Source organism: Oncorhynchus gorbuscha, linkage group LG15, assembly GCF_021184085.1.
Source record: "Oncorhynchus gorbuscha isolate QuinsamMale2020 ecotype Even-year linkage group LG15, OgorEven_v1.0, whole genome shotgun sequence".
NCBI lineage: Eukaryota > Metazoa > Chordata > Actinopteri > Salmoniformes > Salmonidae > Oncorhynchus > Oncorhynchus gorbuscha.
In genome coordinates, this window is record NC_060187.1 from 75,635,089 (window position 1) to 75,654,367 (window position 19,279).

A 19,279-nucleotide genomic window follows, 5' to 3' on the forward strand; every position below is an offset into this window, starting at 1 on the left:
CACTGTATAAACTACACCTAGATGTCTTTCCCACTGTATAAACTACACCTAGATGTCTTTCCCACTGTATAAACTACACCTAGATGTCTTTCCCACTGTATAAACTACACCTAGATGTCTTTCCCACTGTATAAACTACACCTAGATGTCTTTCCCACTGTATAAACTACACCTAGATGTCTTTCCCACTGTATAAACTACACCTAGATGTCTTTCCCACTGTATAAACTACACCTAGATGTCTTTCCCACTGTATAACTACACCTAGATGTCTTTCCCACTGTATAAACTACACCTAGATGTCTTTCCCACTGTATAAACTACACCTAGATGTCGCCACAATACCGCAAACAGATTTTGAGAGACTGGTATGGATTTATGGAAAGGTTGGGGTATAAAATAAACAACTACATTGGCGGCATTCGCATACATTTATTTGGAGTAAATAAACTGATGAACAAAAGTCGCAGATATACCGGCCTATGTGTTTGCTCAGATAAGAACAAAAACATACAAAGATAGACATTTGAAGTAAAAACAATGAAAGGAAGTCTCTAGAAATGCCAGTGAAAAGTAGGTTAATCTTACCTGTTTTCCGTCTCAGAGAGAAAATAACCCGAGTTTGTCTGACAGACTGACTGGAGTCCCTCTATATATCCTAGAACGCTGACATAATCAGTAGTCACCACTTCTAACCTATGGTGACCCCGCATCGCACAATGAAGCAAGCACCAAGAGTGGCCTACTCCCACCTTCTCCTCCAGATTAACCAACCCTCCCCCATCTCCCTTTTTCTGAGAGCCCAGCTGAGGTATGGTCCATGTCCTGTCTTGTTTCAAACCACACATGATCACGTATTTAATCTGATTTTGTGGGAATGTATTTTTTGACTGGATCTGTAATTCACAGTCTGATCTGGGGGGGGGGGGGTTTCAACCTGCCTTAGGTTTTATAATGTGATATTCATTTGTCATAAAATATCCATTGTAAATCATCAGACTGTGAGTGCACAGAGATACAGAGACCTAAAGTGGACTATGGCCGTTAAACTAGGTCACAAGATACTACTGAGCTAAGATATTGATACAGTTCTGCAGTGGCATCACTAAACAGCACGGCATTGACAGTGCAGATCTGTCTCTGAGTCCACCAGACCAGTCTGTTTAGGGCTCTATTCAATCCACAACACTGAAGATCTGCGACCGATAATTAAAGGCAGTGTTCCCACCGTTGCGTTGACTGCATTCAATGACCTTTGCATTTTAAAGCAGATCTTCTGCGATACGGATTGAATCCATCCTTAGTCTTTTTGGCAAGCAAGTGTTTGGGCCCCATTCCATCCTCCTCTCCTCCCTTCCCTGAAGTCATCCCTGTTCTGACTTCTCTGAATAGATGAAAGCTGTGTGATGGAATCCTTGTTGACACCTTTCAATTTCACAATATAAAATCTAACATGTGCGCTTCTTCCCCTCTGATCTACTTTCAGTGCCATTACCCTTCACTGACCTCACACACAGATCTGTGTTATCAGTGTTATCATGTGATACAGAATGCACAGCATCATATTTATCCACTGTTATGTAAATCTGATAGAAGTCCATTATATTAGTGCTCCTCCGTGCTGTCTCCAAGAGAGAGAAGCTGGGGTCAACAAGCCTCTACTGTACTGGAATAGCCAGTACGTAATTCCAAGTCCAAGAACTACAATGTCTGGCAAAGTCTTATGGCTTTATTTGCACTTTTCTTAAAATAGTAAGTCTAGAAGGTCATTCTCTGTGTTGGAGCATACCGGGGTAGTGGACTACAGTTTGTTGAACTATAGTAACCTCTCATTAGTGCTGGAGGGGTATGTATGTTTTGCACATTGCAGCACTTCCCTCTTTACACCCAGCCCCTTGCTGCCCACGGCAGGGAGCCCATTTGGTGCTGATGGAGTATGTATATTTTCCTCATTGCAGCACTTCCCCCTTTACACCCAGCCCCTTGCTGCCCACGGCAGGGTGCCCATTTGGTGCTGATGGCTTTAGCCATATGAAAGCCAATGCACAGATGACCATTGTCTTGCACCTCTTAATCACACAGTACCCATTCCTCACCTGTGGTGTGATGCATGAGGCGTGAACGTGCATGCCTCGCTCGCTCATGAATTGCAATAACAAGCCGTCTGATAAAAGACTGTTTTTCCCCCTTCTTTTGCCAAAGAGCTCCTGTGGTGATGGTTTGTGTTCCAGCACCAAGATGGAGGAAGAGGGGGGAGGAAGGGTAGTAAGAGGTAAAATCTCTGTGGGGGAGTTGTCGGGGGTTACTGTAGGTTTTGCTCTGCCAACACCTGCTAGCTGGAGCCCTTTGTTGCTTCAGCCAGAGCCAGAGACACCCAGGAGATGCAGTATAGTATGTGAGAAGAAATGCTGACTGGCAGAATGCTTGTGGTTTTCCTGTTTTCTCCTTGGCCAGACCGTTACAAATACATACAGGGTTTACTATAGTGTAAGACACTTCACCCAAACACGACCTTCCAGTAGAGGAGGAACAGAAACAAATTAGTGGTCCTTCTGTAGCTCAGTTGGTAGAGCATGGCGCTTGTAACGCCAGGGTAGTGGGTTCGATCCCCGGGACCACCCATACGTAGAATGTATGCACACATGACTGTAAGTCGCTTTGGATAAAAGCGTCTGCTAAATGGCATATATTATTATTATTATATTAATTGTGACTCAATAACAGTGACTTATAATAATAATAATAATAATATATATGCCATTTAGCAGACGCTTTTATCCAAAGCGACTTACAGACTTACTTACAAGCGCCATGCTCTACCAACTGAGCTACAGAAGGACCACAACACAGAGGTTGTTATTAGGAGTGTGACCTGATTTAGGGGTGAGGTCGTTGTAGTCATTGTTGCTCTTCTTGACTTCTCATTGAAAACAAGGTCACATACTTGAAATGGTATGCTACTTTTTAAGGTTAGGGTTGAGTAGAGGTGGTTTACTAGACACAGTTATTGCTTTGCATGGATCATTTTTTGGACTGTTTTTTGGCCTGGTTAAAAGGGATGTGTGAGCACATTTTAATGTAGATCATCAAGAAGCTTGTGTTCATATTTATAGACTTAATCACGATACGGTGCTTCAACTTCAAAAATTAAAATGCCCATAGTGCTATTGTATACAGTGAAAATGAACTTGGTTTAGTTTATTAAAACTACCATGAACAACAACACTAAAGTACTGTAGGTGTACAGTTGACTGTCGGAAGTTTAAATACACTTAGGTTGGAGTCCTTAAAACTCATTTTTCAACCACTCCACAAATTTCTTGTTAATTAACAAACTATAGTTTTTGCAAGTCACGTTGGGACATCTACTTTGTGCATGACACAAGTAATTTTCCAACAATTCTTTACAGACAGATTATTTCACTTATAATTCACTGTATCACAATTCCAATGGGTCAGAAGTTTACATACACTAAGTTGACTGTGCCTTTAAACAACTTGGAAAATTCCAGAAAGTTATGTCATGGCTTTAGAAGCTTCTAATTGACGTCATTTGAGTCAATTGGTGGTGTACCTGTGGATGTACGTAGAATGTATGCACACATGACTGTAAGTCGCTTTGGATAAAAGCGTCTGCTAAATGGCATATATTATTATTGTTATATTATGTATTTCAAGGCCTATCTTCAAACTCAGTGCATCTTTGCTTGACATCATGGGAAAATCAAAAGAAGAGCAATTTCCAAACTCCTGAAGGTACCACGTTCACCTGTACAAACAATAGTACGCAAGTATAAACACCATGGGACCACATAGCCGTCATACAGCTCAGAAAGGAGACGCGTTCTGTCTCTTAGAGATTAACATACTTTGGTTTGAAAAGTGCAAATCAATCCCAGAACAACAGCAAAGGACCTTGTAAAGATGCTGGAGAAAACAGGTATAAAAGTATCTATATCCACAGTAAAACGAGTCCAATATCGACATAACCTGAAAGGCCGCTCAGCAAGGAAGATGCCACTGCTCCAAAACCGCCATAAAAAAAGCCAGAGTACGGTTTGCAACTGCACATGGGGACAAAGATCGTACTTTTTGGAGAAATGTCCTCTGGTCGGATGAAACAAAAATAGAACTGTTTGGCCATAATGACCATTGTTATGTTTGGAGGAAAAAGGGGGAGGCTTGCAAGCCGAAGAACACCATCCCAACTGTGAAGCACTGGGGTGGCAACATCATGTTGTGGGGATGCTTTGCTGCAGGAGGGACTGGTGGACTTCACAAAATAGATGGCATCATGTGGATTGAAAATTACGTGGATATATTGAAGCAACATCTCAAGACATCAGTCAGGAAGTTAAAACTTGGTCGCAAATGGATCTTCCAAATGGACAATTTTTTTTACATTTACATTTAAGTCATTTAGCAGACGCTCTTATCCAGAGCGACTTACAAATTGGTGCATTCACCTTATGACATCCAGTGGAACAATGACCTCAAGCATACTTCCAAAGTTGTGGCGAAATGGCTTAAGGACAACAAAGTCAAGATATTTGAGTGGCCATCACAACACCCTGACCTCCATCCCATAGAAAATATGTGGTCAGAACTGAAAAAGCCTGTGCGAGCAAGGAGGCCTACAAACCGGACTCTGTTACACCAGCTCTGTCAGGAGGAATGGGCCAAAACTCACCCAACTCACTGTGGGAAGCTTGTGGAAGGCTACCCAAAACATTTGACCCAAGTTAAACAATTTAAAGGCAATGTTACCAAATACTAATTGAGTGTATGTAAACTTCTTATCCACTGGGACTGTGATACAATAAATTAAAGCTGAGATAAATCATTCTCTTTACTATTATTCTGACATTTCACATTCTTAAAATAAAATGGTGATCCTAACTGACCTAAGACATGGAATCTGTACTGGGATTAAATATCAGGAATTGTGAAAAACTGAGTTGAAATGTATTTGGATAAGGTGTATGTAAACTTCCGACTTCGACTGTAAGTGCTTTTTTCAGTAGGGGATTGGTGGAGCAGAGAAGAGGGATAAGTGGTGGCCTCCACTGCCTGGCTTCCAGACTAAATGTTTACTTGCTGGCCACTATCCTACGCTTCAGATGCAAACTTTGTGACTCACACTTTCTGTTAACTACACAGAAAAAAACTCCATGTTTTGTTTGGTCTGACAGAATAACTTACTATTACTGTGTGTTTCTGGTGTTTACATGCACTTTTAAACCTGATTTATCAAGTTTAAACCTCAAATCTCTTGGTTAAAATCTATTTTGCAACACAGACTGGGTCCAAGATAGCAGCAGGGTCAGCGATATTACAAGTCAAATGGCAAAATTGAAAAACTAACTGTAGATCCATCAAAAGCAATTATCATAGAATTTGTGTATCTATGTGTGTGTGTGTGTGTGTGTGTGTGTGTGTGTGTGTGTGTGTGTGTGTGTGTGTGTGTGTGTGTGTGTGTGTGTGTGTGTGTGTGTGTGTGTGTGTGTGTGTGTGTGTGTGTGTGTGTGTGTGTGTGTGTGTGTGTGTGTGTGTGTGAGTACCTTCGTGCAGATCTGTGTATCTTAGACAGGACAGGAGGGTGGAATAACTATTAACATAGTAGATGAAAACACAAACATGGTTCCTGAAACCTGCTGGGATAACGAGAAAGGAATGTGAGAGCAGATCCCGACAAGCCAGGACCGGGGAAACAGGGAGAGAGGGAGGGAGGTACGGAAGGAGGGAGGATAGGGGACAAAAGAGAAAGAAAGACCTGCAGGGCAGGAGGGGGTGGAAAGGCCCTTTAGTGTTTGGTCAATCAAGCACCATCTGTACAGATTAGGAGAGGAATTGACAGTGTGTGTTGAGAGGGGTGTATGGGTGGTGGGGGAGGGTCCTAAAAGAAAAGGTAAAAGGGGGATGTGGGTTAGGGAGAAGGATAGGTACCCTGAAAAAGGCCTTACTGAAAATAATCAGACATATCCCTTGTGTTGTCCCTATAAACGTACGTAACAACAGCCTGAAGAAAGTGTATTATAAGGAACGTGTGTGTTTATGAGTGTACAGGTAGTAGAGAACTGCCTACAGGGGGTTTAGGGTTGGTGTTTCGGGGTTAAAGACATGGGATCTGGGGATGGGAAAAGAAGATAGACCATGACATGACGAGGACATTCTGTCCAACCTATTTCTGGAGCCTCCAGATGTGATGTTACGTGACATTATAACCTAACGTAGATCTCAATTCAACTTACGTTGTTTGTGGTTTATAAAGACTAACACTGAATTACTGTATGTCAGGGGTCAGAAAAAAACAACCCTGTTCCTGGAGAGCTACCCTCCTCTATGTTCTCTCTCCAACCCTGTTCCCGGAGAGCTACCCTCCTCTATGTTCTCTCCAACCCTGTTCCCAGAGAGCTACCCTCCTCTATGTTCTCTCTCCAACCCTGTTCCCGGAGAGCTACCCTCCTCTATGTTTTCTCTCCAACCCTGTTCCCGGAGAGCTACCCTCCTCTATGTTTTCCACCAACCCTGTTCCCGGAGAGCTACCCTCCTCTATGTTTTCTCATCCAACCCTGTTCCCGGAGAGCTACCCTCCTCTATGTTTTCTCCAACCCTGTTCCCGGAGAGCTACCCTCCTCTATGTTTTCTCTCCCTGTTCCCGGAGAGCTACCCTCCTCTATGTTTTCTATCCAACCCTGTTCCCGGAGAGCTACCCTCCTCTATGTTTTCTCACCAACCCCAGCTGTAACTGACCTGGTCCAGCTTATCATTGTTATCAGAACATGATGCATGATAGAGGGAATTTATAAGCATAGGAATGTCTTGATTTTGTGTGTTCATCAACCATAGATTGTAAGATGAAGATCCATCTATATTACTGTAACTACCTCAGTTGTCATTGTAACTAACAATAAAGAAATGTCAAAGTTGAAAAAAGTTGATAAAGGTTTGACAAGAAAAGAACACACTGACAATTGAGCAACTCTTTACATATTTTATTTCCGCAGCGCTGGGCAGCACATTGCAGTCAGCCCGACAGCCAGACGAACAGTGTGCTATGGTGAGCAGCAGGACGTGTTACATTGTGAAGTGGCAGAGACACTCTGGCCAACCTAAAAGTATACCTTTTAGTTTCATTGTCATATTCGCATCATATCACAGTCATAGTAAATACACTCCTATATGACTCACAACAAATACAGAGCCTACAAAGCAGGTGTAGATACAGAATCACAGACTAGCAAGGAACGGAGTGGTTCTTCCTTTTTTTCTGGACAGACTGATGCTAGTGCTGGAGAAAAGCCCAGTCTTAATTCAGTGCAGTTATTGAAATGAAGGACAGCGCTGGAATGGGCCGGAGACAATTTGGCTCACGATTGTTAGATACTGTTTCAACCCCACTTGTATCCCATACAGCAGCCTTAGAAACCTGATGCAAATTAGTAGAACAATTTGGAGGAGACATCTAGAGGACGTATAATGAGGAAGACAAGCAAAGCAGGTTAAAAACAATGGCCTCTTGTGTGTTTAAGAAAGGCAGTATTGAGTGTGGCTCTTGTGTTCTGAGATGAGGAGATAATACAGTGAGAGAGTGATTGAAGTGATTTAAACAGTAAATGCCTCTCTGAGGCCTGAACAGACATAAAGGACTGTGTTTGTCTGCTCAAGACCCCTTCAAAGCTCTGCCATCCTCACCCCTCTCTCTCTATCAACCCCCCTCAACCAAAACACAGTGCCAACACAGTGAAAACAGCATCAGTATCACTTAACTCCCACCTCCTCTCTGTGGTAGCTAGGTGAATGGTGGCACAGTGCTTCACAACCCCTCCCTCCCCTGAGTCCATTTAGACAGCGGTCTCCTTGACCTTGTCCATGGCAGTCTGGAGCTGCTCACGGATCTTGGCGGCGTAGGGGGCGATCAGGCTGCTGAGCTCATCGATCTTGCCCTCCAGGGTGGTGCGCAGGTCCTCGGCGGTGGCCTCCAGCTGCTCGCGCATGTCTTCAGCCTGGGTGGAGACCTGCTGGCTCAGGTCCTGGGCCTGGTTCTTCAGAAGGTCAGTGAAGCTGCTCAGCCTCTGGCCGGCGGTGTCGTGGGCCTGACTCACGAAGGGCTCCACACGCTCCTTCACGAGATCCATGTTCTGGGAGGTACGGGACTGGATCTCACCTAGGTAGGTGGCCACGGTCCTGGGGGAGGGAGAGGCAGAGGGGGTTTGCATCACTTGGAAGACATATTGAAAACTGAATTTTGAAATTCTATGTTGGAAAGCAAGCTGTTACAGTACATTGGCTATGGCCATCTATACTCACTTGCGGATCTCCTCGGTGTCCTTGTTAAGGCGTTTCTTCAGTTTGCGGGTGTAGGTGTTGGCGCGGTTGTGGACATCATCAGCATTCTGCTCCATCATGGTCTTGAGCTCTCCCAGGTACTGTGTGCTGCGCTCCTTGGCATCAACCATGTCGGTCTGGAGCTTGGTGGTTAGAAGCTGCAGGTCCTGGCCCAGCAGGGCGGCTGTGTCCTGGGAGTAGGGCCCCAACTTGGTCTGGATGTCCTCCCTGTACACGGTCAGCTCAGCCACGGTGTCAGTGATCAGGGTGCTGCGGAGAGGGAGGCATGGTTAGAGATGGTCACAAAGTGGGTAGAGGGAGACATTGCCAGTGACGTAAGGGGACACAGGGGTACAGGGGTGAGGATGGGGGAAAGAGGGGAGACATCGTCTGGGAAATCAGGAGACAGGGGTACAGGGGAGACATCGTCTGGGAAATCGGGAGACACAGGGGAGAGGATGAGAGAGAGAGGAGAAAGAGGGGAGGCATGGTCAGGGACATAGGGGGACGCAGGGTACAGAGGGGAGGCATGGTCAGAAACACAGGGGGGAGGATGGGGGAGAGAGGGGAAAGCAGGGAGGCATGGTCAGGGACACAGGGGAAGGATGGGGGAGAGAGGGGAAAGCAGGGAGGCATGGTCAGGGACACAGGGGGGAGGATGGGGGAGAGAGAGGAAAGCAGAGAGGCATGGTGAGGGACAGTCACACAGCACAAGGCTAGAATGGAGAGCGATGAAGTAAAGCATATGAGCCTATATCACTTCAGAATTAAATTGTGTTACAATGTGCCACTCACTCAAGTTCTCTGCTGAGCTGGGAGGCCTTGAGGTTTTCCACCAATCCGTCGGCTCTGCTGTTGATCTCAGACACATAGGTCCAGAAGCGCTCAACGTTCTCCTCCCAGAGGTTCGGGAGGGCCTCTGCCTGGCGCACGGCGCGGGCATGGCAGCCTGCAGGGGGAGACAGAGAGCTCTGAGGTGAGGTGTCCATAATATACACCATCAGGGGGTTAAATCCAGTCTGGTAATGAGAGTGTTGATCTTAAAGACTGATTTCAGCAAGGAGTCAGTAAATGCATTCATGTACATACAGTTGACTAATACTAAATATATATACTGCATATACAGTTGACTAATACTAAATATATATACTGTATATACAGTTGACTAATAATAAATATATATACTGCATATACAGTTGACTAATACTAAATATATATACTGCATATAGAGTTGACTAATACTAAATATATATACTGTATATACAGTTGACTAATAATAAATATATATACTGCATATACAGTTGACTAATACTAAATATATATACTGCATATAGAGTTGACTAATACTAAATATATATACTGCATATACAGTTGACTAATACTAAATATATATACTGCATATACAGTTGACTAATACTAAATATATATACTGCATATACAGTTGACTAATACTAAATATATATACTGTATATACAGTTGACTAATACTAAATATATATACTGTATATACAGTTGACTAGTACTAAATATATATACTGCATATACAGTTGACTAGTACTAAATATATATACTGCATATACAGTTGACTAATATTAAATATATATACTGTATATACAGTTGACTAATACTAAATATATATACTGTATATACAGTTGACTAATACTAAATATATATACTGCATATACAGTTGACTAATACTAAATATATATACTGCATATACAGTTGACTAATAATAAATATATATACTGCATATACAGTTGACTAATACTAAATATATATACTGCATATACAGTTGACTAATACTAAATATATATACTGCATATACAGTTGACTAATACTAAAATATATACTGCATATACAGTTGACTAATACTAAATATATATATATATTGACTAATACTAAATATATATACTGTATATACAGTTGACTAATACTAAATATATATACTGTATATACAGTTGACTAATACTAAATATATATACTGTATATACAGTTGACTAATACTAAATATATATACTGTATATACAGTTGACTAATATATATATACTGTATATACAGTTGACTAATACTAAATATATATACTGCATATACAGTTGACTAATATTAAATATATATACTACAGTTACTAAATATATATACTGCATATACAGTTGACTAATACTAAATATATATACTTCATATACAGTTGACTAATACTAAATATATATATACAGTTGACTAATACTAAATATACATACTGCATATACAGTTGACTAATATTAAATATATATACTGTATATACAGTTGACTAATATTAAATATATATACTGTATATACAGTTGATTAATATTAAATATATATACTGTATATACAGTTGACTAATATAAATATATATACTGTATATACAGTTGACTAATACTAAAATATATATACTGTATATACAGTTGTTGTATATACAGTTGACTAATACTAAATATATATATATATAGAGTTGACTAGTACTAAATATATATACTGCATATAGAGTTGACTAATACTAAATATATATACTGTATATACAGTTGACTAATATTAAATATATATACTGTATATACAGTTGACTAATATTAAATATATATACTGCATATAGAGTTGACTAATACTAAATATATATACTGTATATACAGTTGACTAATACTAAATATACATACTGCATATACAGTTGACTAATAATAAATATATATACTGTATATACAGTTGACTAATACTAAATATATATACTGCATATACAGTTGACTAGTACTAAATATATATACTGCATATACAGTTGACTAATATTAAATATATATACTGTATATACAGTTGACTAATAATAAATATATATACTGTATATACAGTTGACTAATACTAAATATATACTGTATATACAGTTGACTAATACTAAATGTATATACTGTATATACAGTTGACTAATACTAAATATATACTGTATATACAGTTGACTAATACTAAATATATATGTACTGTATATCCAGTGCCTTGCACTGGATTTCTTCACATTTTATTGTGTTACAACGTGGGATTAAAATGTATTTAATTTTCATTTTTTGGTCAACAATCTACTCAAAATACTCTGTAATGTCAAAGTGGAAGAAAAATTCTAACATTTTATAAAAGATTAATAAAAAATGTATAACTAAAATATATTCGTTAATTGTAATGAATGTAAAATGTGAAGAAATCCAAGGGGTATGAATACTTTTGCAAGGCACTGTATATATTGATAACAGTGTCAAAAGGGAACAGTGTAAACCCAGGTTTACCAGAGATGACTGCCAGAACAAGGATTATTGCCACAGCCTTCATGATTGATTGACAAACAGATACACCTATGAAAACAGACATAGACGAAGTCAGACAGTGGTTGTCTATCAAAGCTATAGAAAACAAATACAACAATATACAAAGATACAATGATAAATCATTGGGATATTGGCTGAATATTTTTTTTTATAAAGTAGAATACTACTGTGAGCCAATAAAATAAATAGGAAAAATAACATTTGATAGACGCTAAATGTCCATAACTGTACACACTGAGCTCTTTTAGAATAGAAACTAAACTAGTTCATTGCAATTAAACGTTTTAGATTAAACTTTAAATCCAGTCATTGTGCTATAAACTAATACAGTATTGTAGTTTCCACTACAATGCATCTCTTCTTAACAGTTTTACCATACATTTGGTCTGGTTAATCTGCACACTACAGTAAAAACATGAATGACTTGCTTTTCATTGCCTAATGTGTCGGCTACAGTAGCCTAACCTAATGCAATAATTTATAAGTAGTCTCTACCTCGGTATCAAATATAGTCTGTAGTTTATATGGTGCCAATTAGTTGTCCCCATTCCTCACTCACCTGAGAAATCCAGTTCTTTCCGTGCTCTAGGGACAGTTCGCGGGGCTTTTTATGCTGTCCTGGTGGCCGCGCGCCTGTAGCTGGGAGAGCGCGCGCATGTGAGGATGTGCGGCTCAGCTCATGGTTCGTTCCACGCGATGTGCCACTCTGCGTTCGAAGTTCTCATCTCTTTGCGTTGTTGTTGGCTATATGGTGATTGTGCAATATATAGTTTATGATGTACGTCAAGGAAAATAGTTTGTGCTTCTATTAAAAAAACTGTAGGCTATTTGAAACAAGGAAACCCGTATAAAGAACTCTTAGATGTGATTGTGGCTCATTCAGCAGTTTGTTCATACATTTCCTTCTTGGTCTTTGACTTTTCCAGGTGTGTTTTATGTAATTCGTTTTGGAAATACAATTAAATGTTAAATGTCTCAGAGAACAATTCTTTGGCCAACTATAATCTACTGCTGGCGCCAAGAATCTGTAAATATGCTATCCTTGTCAGGCAGCTCCATTGATCTTCAATGTATTTGAATCAGTTTATTTTTAATCATGGATTTAGAGTATCAACTGACTACCCCTTGCCACTGTATGGAACCTCTCCACACACCATCAGTCTTCATTCATTTACACTGGGCTATTTAAATGCATGATGGTCACCAATGAAATGCATTTGAAAGGCACTGTCTCCAAGTCGTCTACATGAATGATGTTGAACCCATGACCCACGGAACATCAGAATCACATGAATAATACTGTTCACATGAATAATACTGTTCACTATTCACAATCCAGCTAGGATCAGTCATTTACAGGGCCTTCAGAAACTATTCACATCCCTTTTCTTTTTACACATTGTGTTGTGTTACAGCCTGAATATAAAATTGATTACATTTAGATTTTTGGCATACACTCAATAACCCATAATGTAAATGTTAAATAATGATTTTCAAAATGTGTACAAATTCATTAACAATTAAAAACTGAAATATCTTGAGTCAGTAAGTATTCAACCCCTTTTTTATACCAAGCCTAAATAGGTTCAGGAGTAAAAAGGTGCTTAACAAGTCACATAATAAGTAGCATGGACTCACTCAGCGTGCAATAATAGTGTTTAACGTGACTTTTAAATGACGTTAAACACATCTATGTTCCCCTTAAAATGATCTGTAAAGTACCTCAGTCGATGTGGAACAAATCAAGGGGTATGAATACTTTCTGAAGGCACTGTAACTGGTAACATCTGTTATTTCCTCAAAACAAGAACTCCCCAGGGTAAGAGGGATCAGAGCAAAACAAGACAGGAGATACTGCTGTTCCCAGGGACATGTCAGGGCTTGGGGATAGAGCTGGGGTGCAGTAGGAAGGCTTATGAGTGGGCGGTAGAGAGAGTGGCGTGAGGGGCAACAAAGACAGTTCATACATCACATAAATAGATACTGTAGAAAATGTAACCGCAATATAACTCTCAAAATAAGGATTTGACGGAGCTAGCTTTATTGTTCATAGCCTGTAAGGAACTGAGACGATGACAAACAAAAACATTAGAAAGTGCTGACTCCAACTGAGCCGTATGAGTTACACACCCAAATGTAGCTCTAATTCTCCTTTTTGTTAGGTCTAGTCACAGCTAATGTATTGATGGACATCAAGGTTAGAGCTTTGGGCAGTAACCGAAAAGTTGCTAGTTCGAATACCAGAACCAACAAGGTGACACATCTCGCTGTGCCCTTGTGCAAGGCACTTAACCCTAATTGTTTCAGAGGCGCTGTAAAATGGAGTGCAGGGAGTGTGGCCATGACCACACTCCCTGGACAGAAAAACTACTTAAGTAGTACTTTAAAGTATTTTTACTTAAGTACTTTACACAACTGATGAATACAATTGAAGTACATCAAGGCCACATCCTGATCAACAACAATGTCCTTATGGTGTTGCTTGTTTATCACATCAGATTTGATCTGAATATGTTCTGCCTAGGAATTTGGTCAGGCATAGTAAGATCTAAACATAGTTAAGGCTTGGTTAAAGATGGTGTTGTATGGTGAAAGTTAACATCTTGGGTCTTGTAATGGGTTCTGGAAAGCTCCAGTGATAAAACAACAGAGCTTTCATAATGATGAATCTTCTGTTGAGTCATTGTTATACTCAGGTAATGAAAGTCTATATATGTGCAATGCTGGCCATATATAGGCCTTGTTATCAGCGCCACTACTGATTCCAGCAGCACCGATGACCTTTACCAAGAATGGTCCAGCAGGTACGCTACCTCTGCTGCCCATACTAGACATTTGTCTCTGTGTGGTAATCAGAAGAAGCCTTCTCCCAAGAAACAAACTGGAATTGATTGGTGTGTTCAGAGCCTGATAGTATGAGATAAACTCCAGGAGTCAACTTCTATCTCTTCACTGATTGGTCAGAATGGATATGTACACTACTGTTCAAAAGTTTGGGGTCACTTAGAAATGTCCCTGTTTTTGAAAGAAAAGCAATTTCTCATTAAAATAACATCAAATTGATCTGAAATACAGTGTAGACATTGTTAATGTTCTAAATGACTATTGTAGCTGAAAACAGCATTTTTTAAAATGGAATATATACATAGGCGTACAGAGACAGAGGCCCATTAACAGCAACCATCACTCCTGTGTTCCAATGGCACAGTGAGTTAGCTAATCCAAGTTTATCATTTTAAAAGGCTAATTGATCATTATAAAACCCTTTTGCAATTATGTTAGCACTTCTGAAAACTGTTGTTCTGATTAAAGAAGCGATACAACCAGCCTTCTTTAGACTATTTGAGTGTCTGCAGCATCAGCATTTGTGGGTGCTTCGAGACAAACAACGCTGAACCATGCATGAGAGCACCACCTGTTCCGGACGACTGTGTGATCTCGCTCTCGTAGGAAAAGTGAGTAAGATCTTTTAACCTCTCTAGGGTATGTGGGACGCTAGCGTCCCATCTGGCCAACATCCAGTGAGGTTGCAGAGCGCCAAATTCAATTACAGAAATGCTCATTATAAAAATTCAGAAAACAAAACATATTTTAGATAGGTTTAAAGATTAACGTCTTGTTAAACCAACCACAGTGTCATATTTAGAAACATGTCAGACGATGTTTATATTCAATCCTCAGGTTGTTTTTTTAGCCTAAATTATCTATAATATTTCAACCGGACAATAACGTCGTCAATATAAAAGGTAAACAAGAAATGCACATGCGCCTGAAAAAACTCGGCGTCACGTTAGGGTCCACTCATTCAGACGGGTCTTATTCCCTAATTTATAAGAATACAAGCCTGAAACGGTTTCTAATGACTGTTGACATCTAGTGGAAGGCATAGGAACTGCAAATGGAGTCCTAAGTCAATGGATACTGTAATGAATAGAAAACTACAAAACCAGCAAAAAAACTACTTCCTGAATGGATTTTTCTCAGGTTTTTGCTTGCTAAATCAGTTCTGTTATACTCAGACACTATTTTAACAGTTTTGGAAACTTTAGATTGGTTTCTATCCAAATCTAGGCCGTTTAATTTGGGCATGCTTTTCATCCAAAATTCAGAATGCTGCCCCCTACCCTAGAGAGGTTACAGTTTTTCTCAGTTGCTTTGGTGCATTTTTCACATCATCCCTAACATGTGCAAAATAATAAATGCATTTCTCAAAACAATTTGTACAAACTGCAATATACAATAGATAGGTTTCTGAAGCTAGTCAGTCACAAAAAATCCTTAGTAAATATTCATGCCAATGATCATGTCAGTGTCATCAGAATGATAAGTCATTGAGTCATTGTTCACGAACAAGGTTGTCAAAATGTTTAGGCATGTTGTCAATGTAACTTGGTACTTTGACAGTATTACCTGATCTAAACTTAGGCTACAGTTTGGATGACAGTTACCTTATTGAAAATGCACAAGACTGCACTTCTATGGCATATATCAACTTCAACAGTACTATTTACATATTACTGTATGTGGGTTATTGATTGAAAGAGACTGGACAACCCAAGGGGCACAAAGGAAAAAAACTAAATTAGAAAGAAACACAGGAAACCACCCCTAAGGCACAACTTTGACCGCAGCACTGCCTCTGCCTACCCAAGGACGCCAGAGGACAAAAATCCGTTAACCACCTAACTGAGGATCTCAATTTAACCTTGCGCAATACCCTAGATGCAGTTGCACCCCTAAAAACTAAAAAAATGTCTCATAAGAAACTAGCTCCATGGTACACAGAAAATACCCGAGCTCTGAAGCAAGCTTCCAGAAAATTGGAACGGAAATGGCGCCACACCAAACTGGAAGTCTTCCGACTAGCTTGGAAGGATGGTACCGTGCAGTACCGAAGAGCCCTTACTGCTGCTCGATCGTCCTATTTTTCTAACTTAATTGAGGAAAATAAGAACAATCCGAAATTCCTTTTGATACTGTGGCAAAGCTAACTAAAAAGCAGCATTCCCCAAGAGAGGATGACTTGCACTTTAGCAGTGATAAATTCATGAACTTCTTTGAGGAAAAGATTATGATTATTAGAAAGCAAATTACGGACTCCTCTTTAAACCTGCGTATTCCTCCAAACCTCAGTTGTCCTGAGTCTGCACAACTCTGCCAGGACCTAGGATCAAGAGAGACGCTCAAGTGTTTTAGTACTATATCTCTTGACACAATGATGAAAATAATCATGGCCTCTAAACCTTCAAGCTGTATACTGGACCCTATTCCAACTAAACTACTGAAAGAGCTGCTTCCTGTGCTTGGCCCTCCTATGTTGAACATAATAAACGGCTCTCTATCCACTGGATGTGTACCAAACTCACTAAAAGTGGCAGTAATAAAGCCTCTCTTGAAAAAGCCAAACCTTGACCCAGAAAATATAAAAAACTATCGGCCTATATCAAATCTTCCATTCCTCTCAAAGATTTTAGAGAAGGCTGTTGCGCAGCAACTCACTGCCTTCCTGAAGACAAACAATGTATACGAAATGCTTCAGTCTGGTTTTAGACCCCATCATAGCACTGAGACGGCACTTGTGAAGGTGGTAAATGACATTTTGATGGCATCGGACCGAGGCTCTGCATCTGTCCTCGTGCTCCTAGACCTTAGTGCTGCTTTTGATACCATCGATCACCACATTCTTTTGGAGAGATTGGAAACCCAAATTGGTCTACACGGACATGTTCTGGCCTGGTTTAGGTCTTATCTGTCGGAAAGATATCAGTTTGTCGCTGTGAATGGTTTGTCCTCTGACAAATCAACTGTACATTTCGGTGTTCCTCAAGGTTCTGTTTTAGGACCACTATTGTTTTCACTATATATTTTACCTCTTGGGGATGTTATTCGAAAACATAATGTAAACTTTCACTGCTATGCGGATGACACACAGCTGTACATTTCAATGAAACACGGTGAAGCACCAAAATTGCCCTCGCTAGAAGCATGTGTTTCAGACATAAGGAAGTGGATGGCTGCAAACTTTCTACTATTAAACTCGGACAAAACAGAGATGCTTGTTCTAGGTCCCAAGAAACAAAGAGATCTTCTGTTGAATCTGACAATTAATCTTAATGGTTGTACAGTCGTCTCAAATAAAACTGTGAAGGACCTCGGCGTTACTCTGGACCCTGATCTCTCTTTTGAAGAACATATCAAGACCATTTCGAGGACAGCTTTTTTCCATCTACGTAACATTGCAAAAATCAGAAACTTTCTGTCCAAAAATGATGCAGAAAAATTAATCCATGCTTTTGTCACTTCTAGGTTAGACTACTGCAATGCTCTATTTTCCGGCTACCCGGATAAAGCACTAAATAAACTTCAGTTAGTGCTAAATACGGCTGCTAGAATCCTGACTAGAACCAAAAAATTTGATCATATTACTCCAGTGCTAGCCTCTCTACACTGGCTTCCTGTCAAAGCAAGGGCTGATTTCAAGGTTTTACTGCTAACCTACAAAGCATTACATGGGCTTGCTCCTACCTACCTCTCTGATTTGGTCCTGCCGTACATACCTATACGTACGCTACGGTCACAAGACGCAGGCCTCCTAATTGTCCCTAGAATTTCTAAGCAAACAGCTGGAGGCAGGGCTTTCTCCTATAGAGCTCCATTTTTATGGAACGGTCTGCCTACCCATGTCAGAGACGCAAACTCGGTCTCAACCTTTAAGTCTTTACTGAAGACTCATCTCTTCAGTGGGTCATATGATTGAGTGTAGTCTGGCCCAGGAGTGGGAAGGTGAACGGAAAGGCTCTGGAGCAACGAACCGCCCTTGCTGTCTCTGCCTGGCCGGTTCCCCTTTTTCCACTGGGATTCTCTGCCTCTAACCCTGTTACGGGGGCTGAGTCACTGGCTTGCTGGGGCTCTCTCGTGCCGTCCCTGGGGGGGTGCGTCACCTGGGTGGGTTGATTCACTGTTGTGGTCGGCCTGTCTGGGTTTCCCCCCTTTGGGTTGTACCGTGTCGGAGATCTTTGTGGGCTATACTCGGCCTTGTCTCAGGATGGTAAGTTGGTGGTTGTAGATTTCCCTCTAGTGGTGTGGGGGCTGTGCTTTGGCAAAGTGGGTGGGGTTATATCCTTCCTGTTTGGCCCTGTCCGGGGGTGTCCTCGGATGGGGCCACAGTGTCTCCTGACCCCTCCTGTCTCAGCCTCCAGTATTTATGCTGCAGTAGTTTATGTGTCGGGGGGCTAGGGTCAGTTTGTTTATCTGGAGTACTTCTCCTGTCCTATTCGGTGTCCTGTGTAAATCTAAGTGTGCGTTCTCTAATTCTCTCCTTCTCTCCTTCTTTCTCTCTCTCGGAGGACCTGAGCCCTAGAACCATGCCCCAGGACTACCTGACATGATGACTCCTTGCTGTCCCCAGTCCACCTGGCCATGCTGCTGCTCCAGTTTCAACTGGCCTGGGCCCTAGGACCATGTCCCAGGACTACCTGACATGAGGACTCCTTGCTGTCCCCAGTCCACCTGGCCATGCTCCTGCTCCAGTTTCAACTGTTCTGCCTTGCTATTATTCAACCATGCTGGTCATTTATGAACATTTGAACATCTTGGCCACGTTCTGTTATAATCTCCACCCGGCACAGCCAG

The 19,279-nt window shown here is 40.8% G+C and overlaps 2 protein-coding genes across 2 annotated transcripts in view; both read right to left on the reverse strand.

The window, feature by feature from the left end:
• Positions 1-679, reverse strand: part of LOC123998038 (apolipoprotein C-I-like) — a 6,178-nt gene extending 5,499 nt beyond the window's left edge. Inside the window, exon 1 of the mRNA XM_046302866.1 lies at positions 589-679. The gene's annotated coding sequence lies outside the window, so the exon portion shown is untranslated. The remainder of the gene's footprint in view (positions 1-588) is intronic.
• Positions 680-6,980: 6,301 nt separating this feature from the next.
• On the reverse strand, positions 6,981-12,298 carry LOC123998039 (apolipoprotein Eb-like). Its single transcript, XM_046302867.1, has 5 exons — positions 12,207-12,298; positions 11,609-11,674; positions 9,124-9,277; positions 8,311-8,598; positions 6,981-8,187 (listed from the first exon to the last, which is right to left on the reverse strand). The coding sequence occupies exons 2-5, from the start codon at positions 11,649-11,651 to the stop codon at positions 7,845-7,847; spliced, it is 828 nt and encodes a 275-aa protein (XP_046158823.1). The 5' UTR covers positions 11,652-11,674; positions 12,207-12,298; the 3' UTR covers positions 6,981-7,844.
• Positions 12,299-19,279: the final 6,981 nt, after the last annotated feature.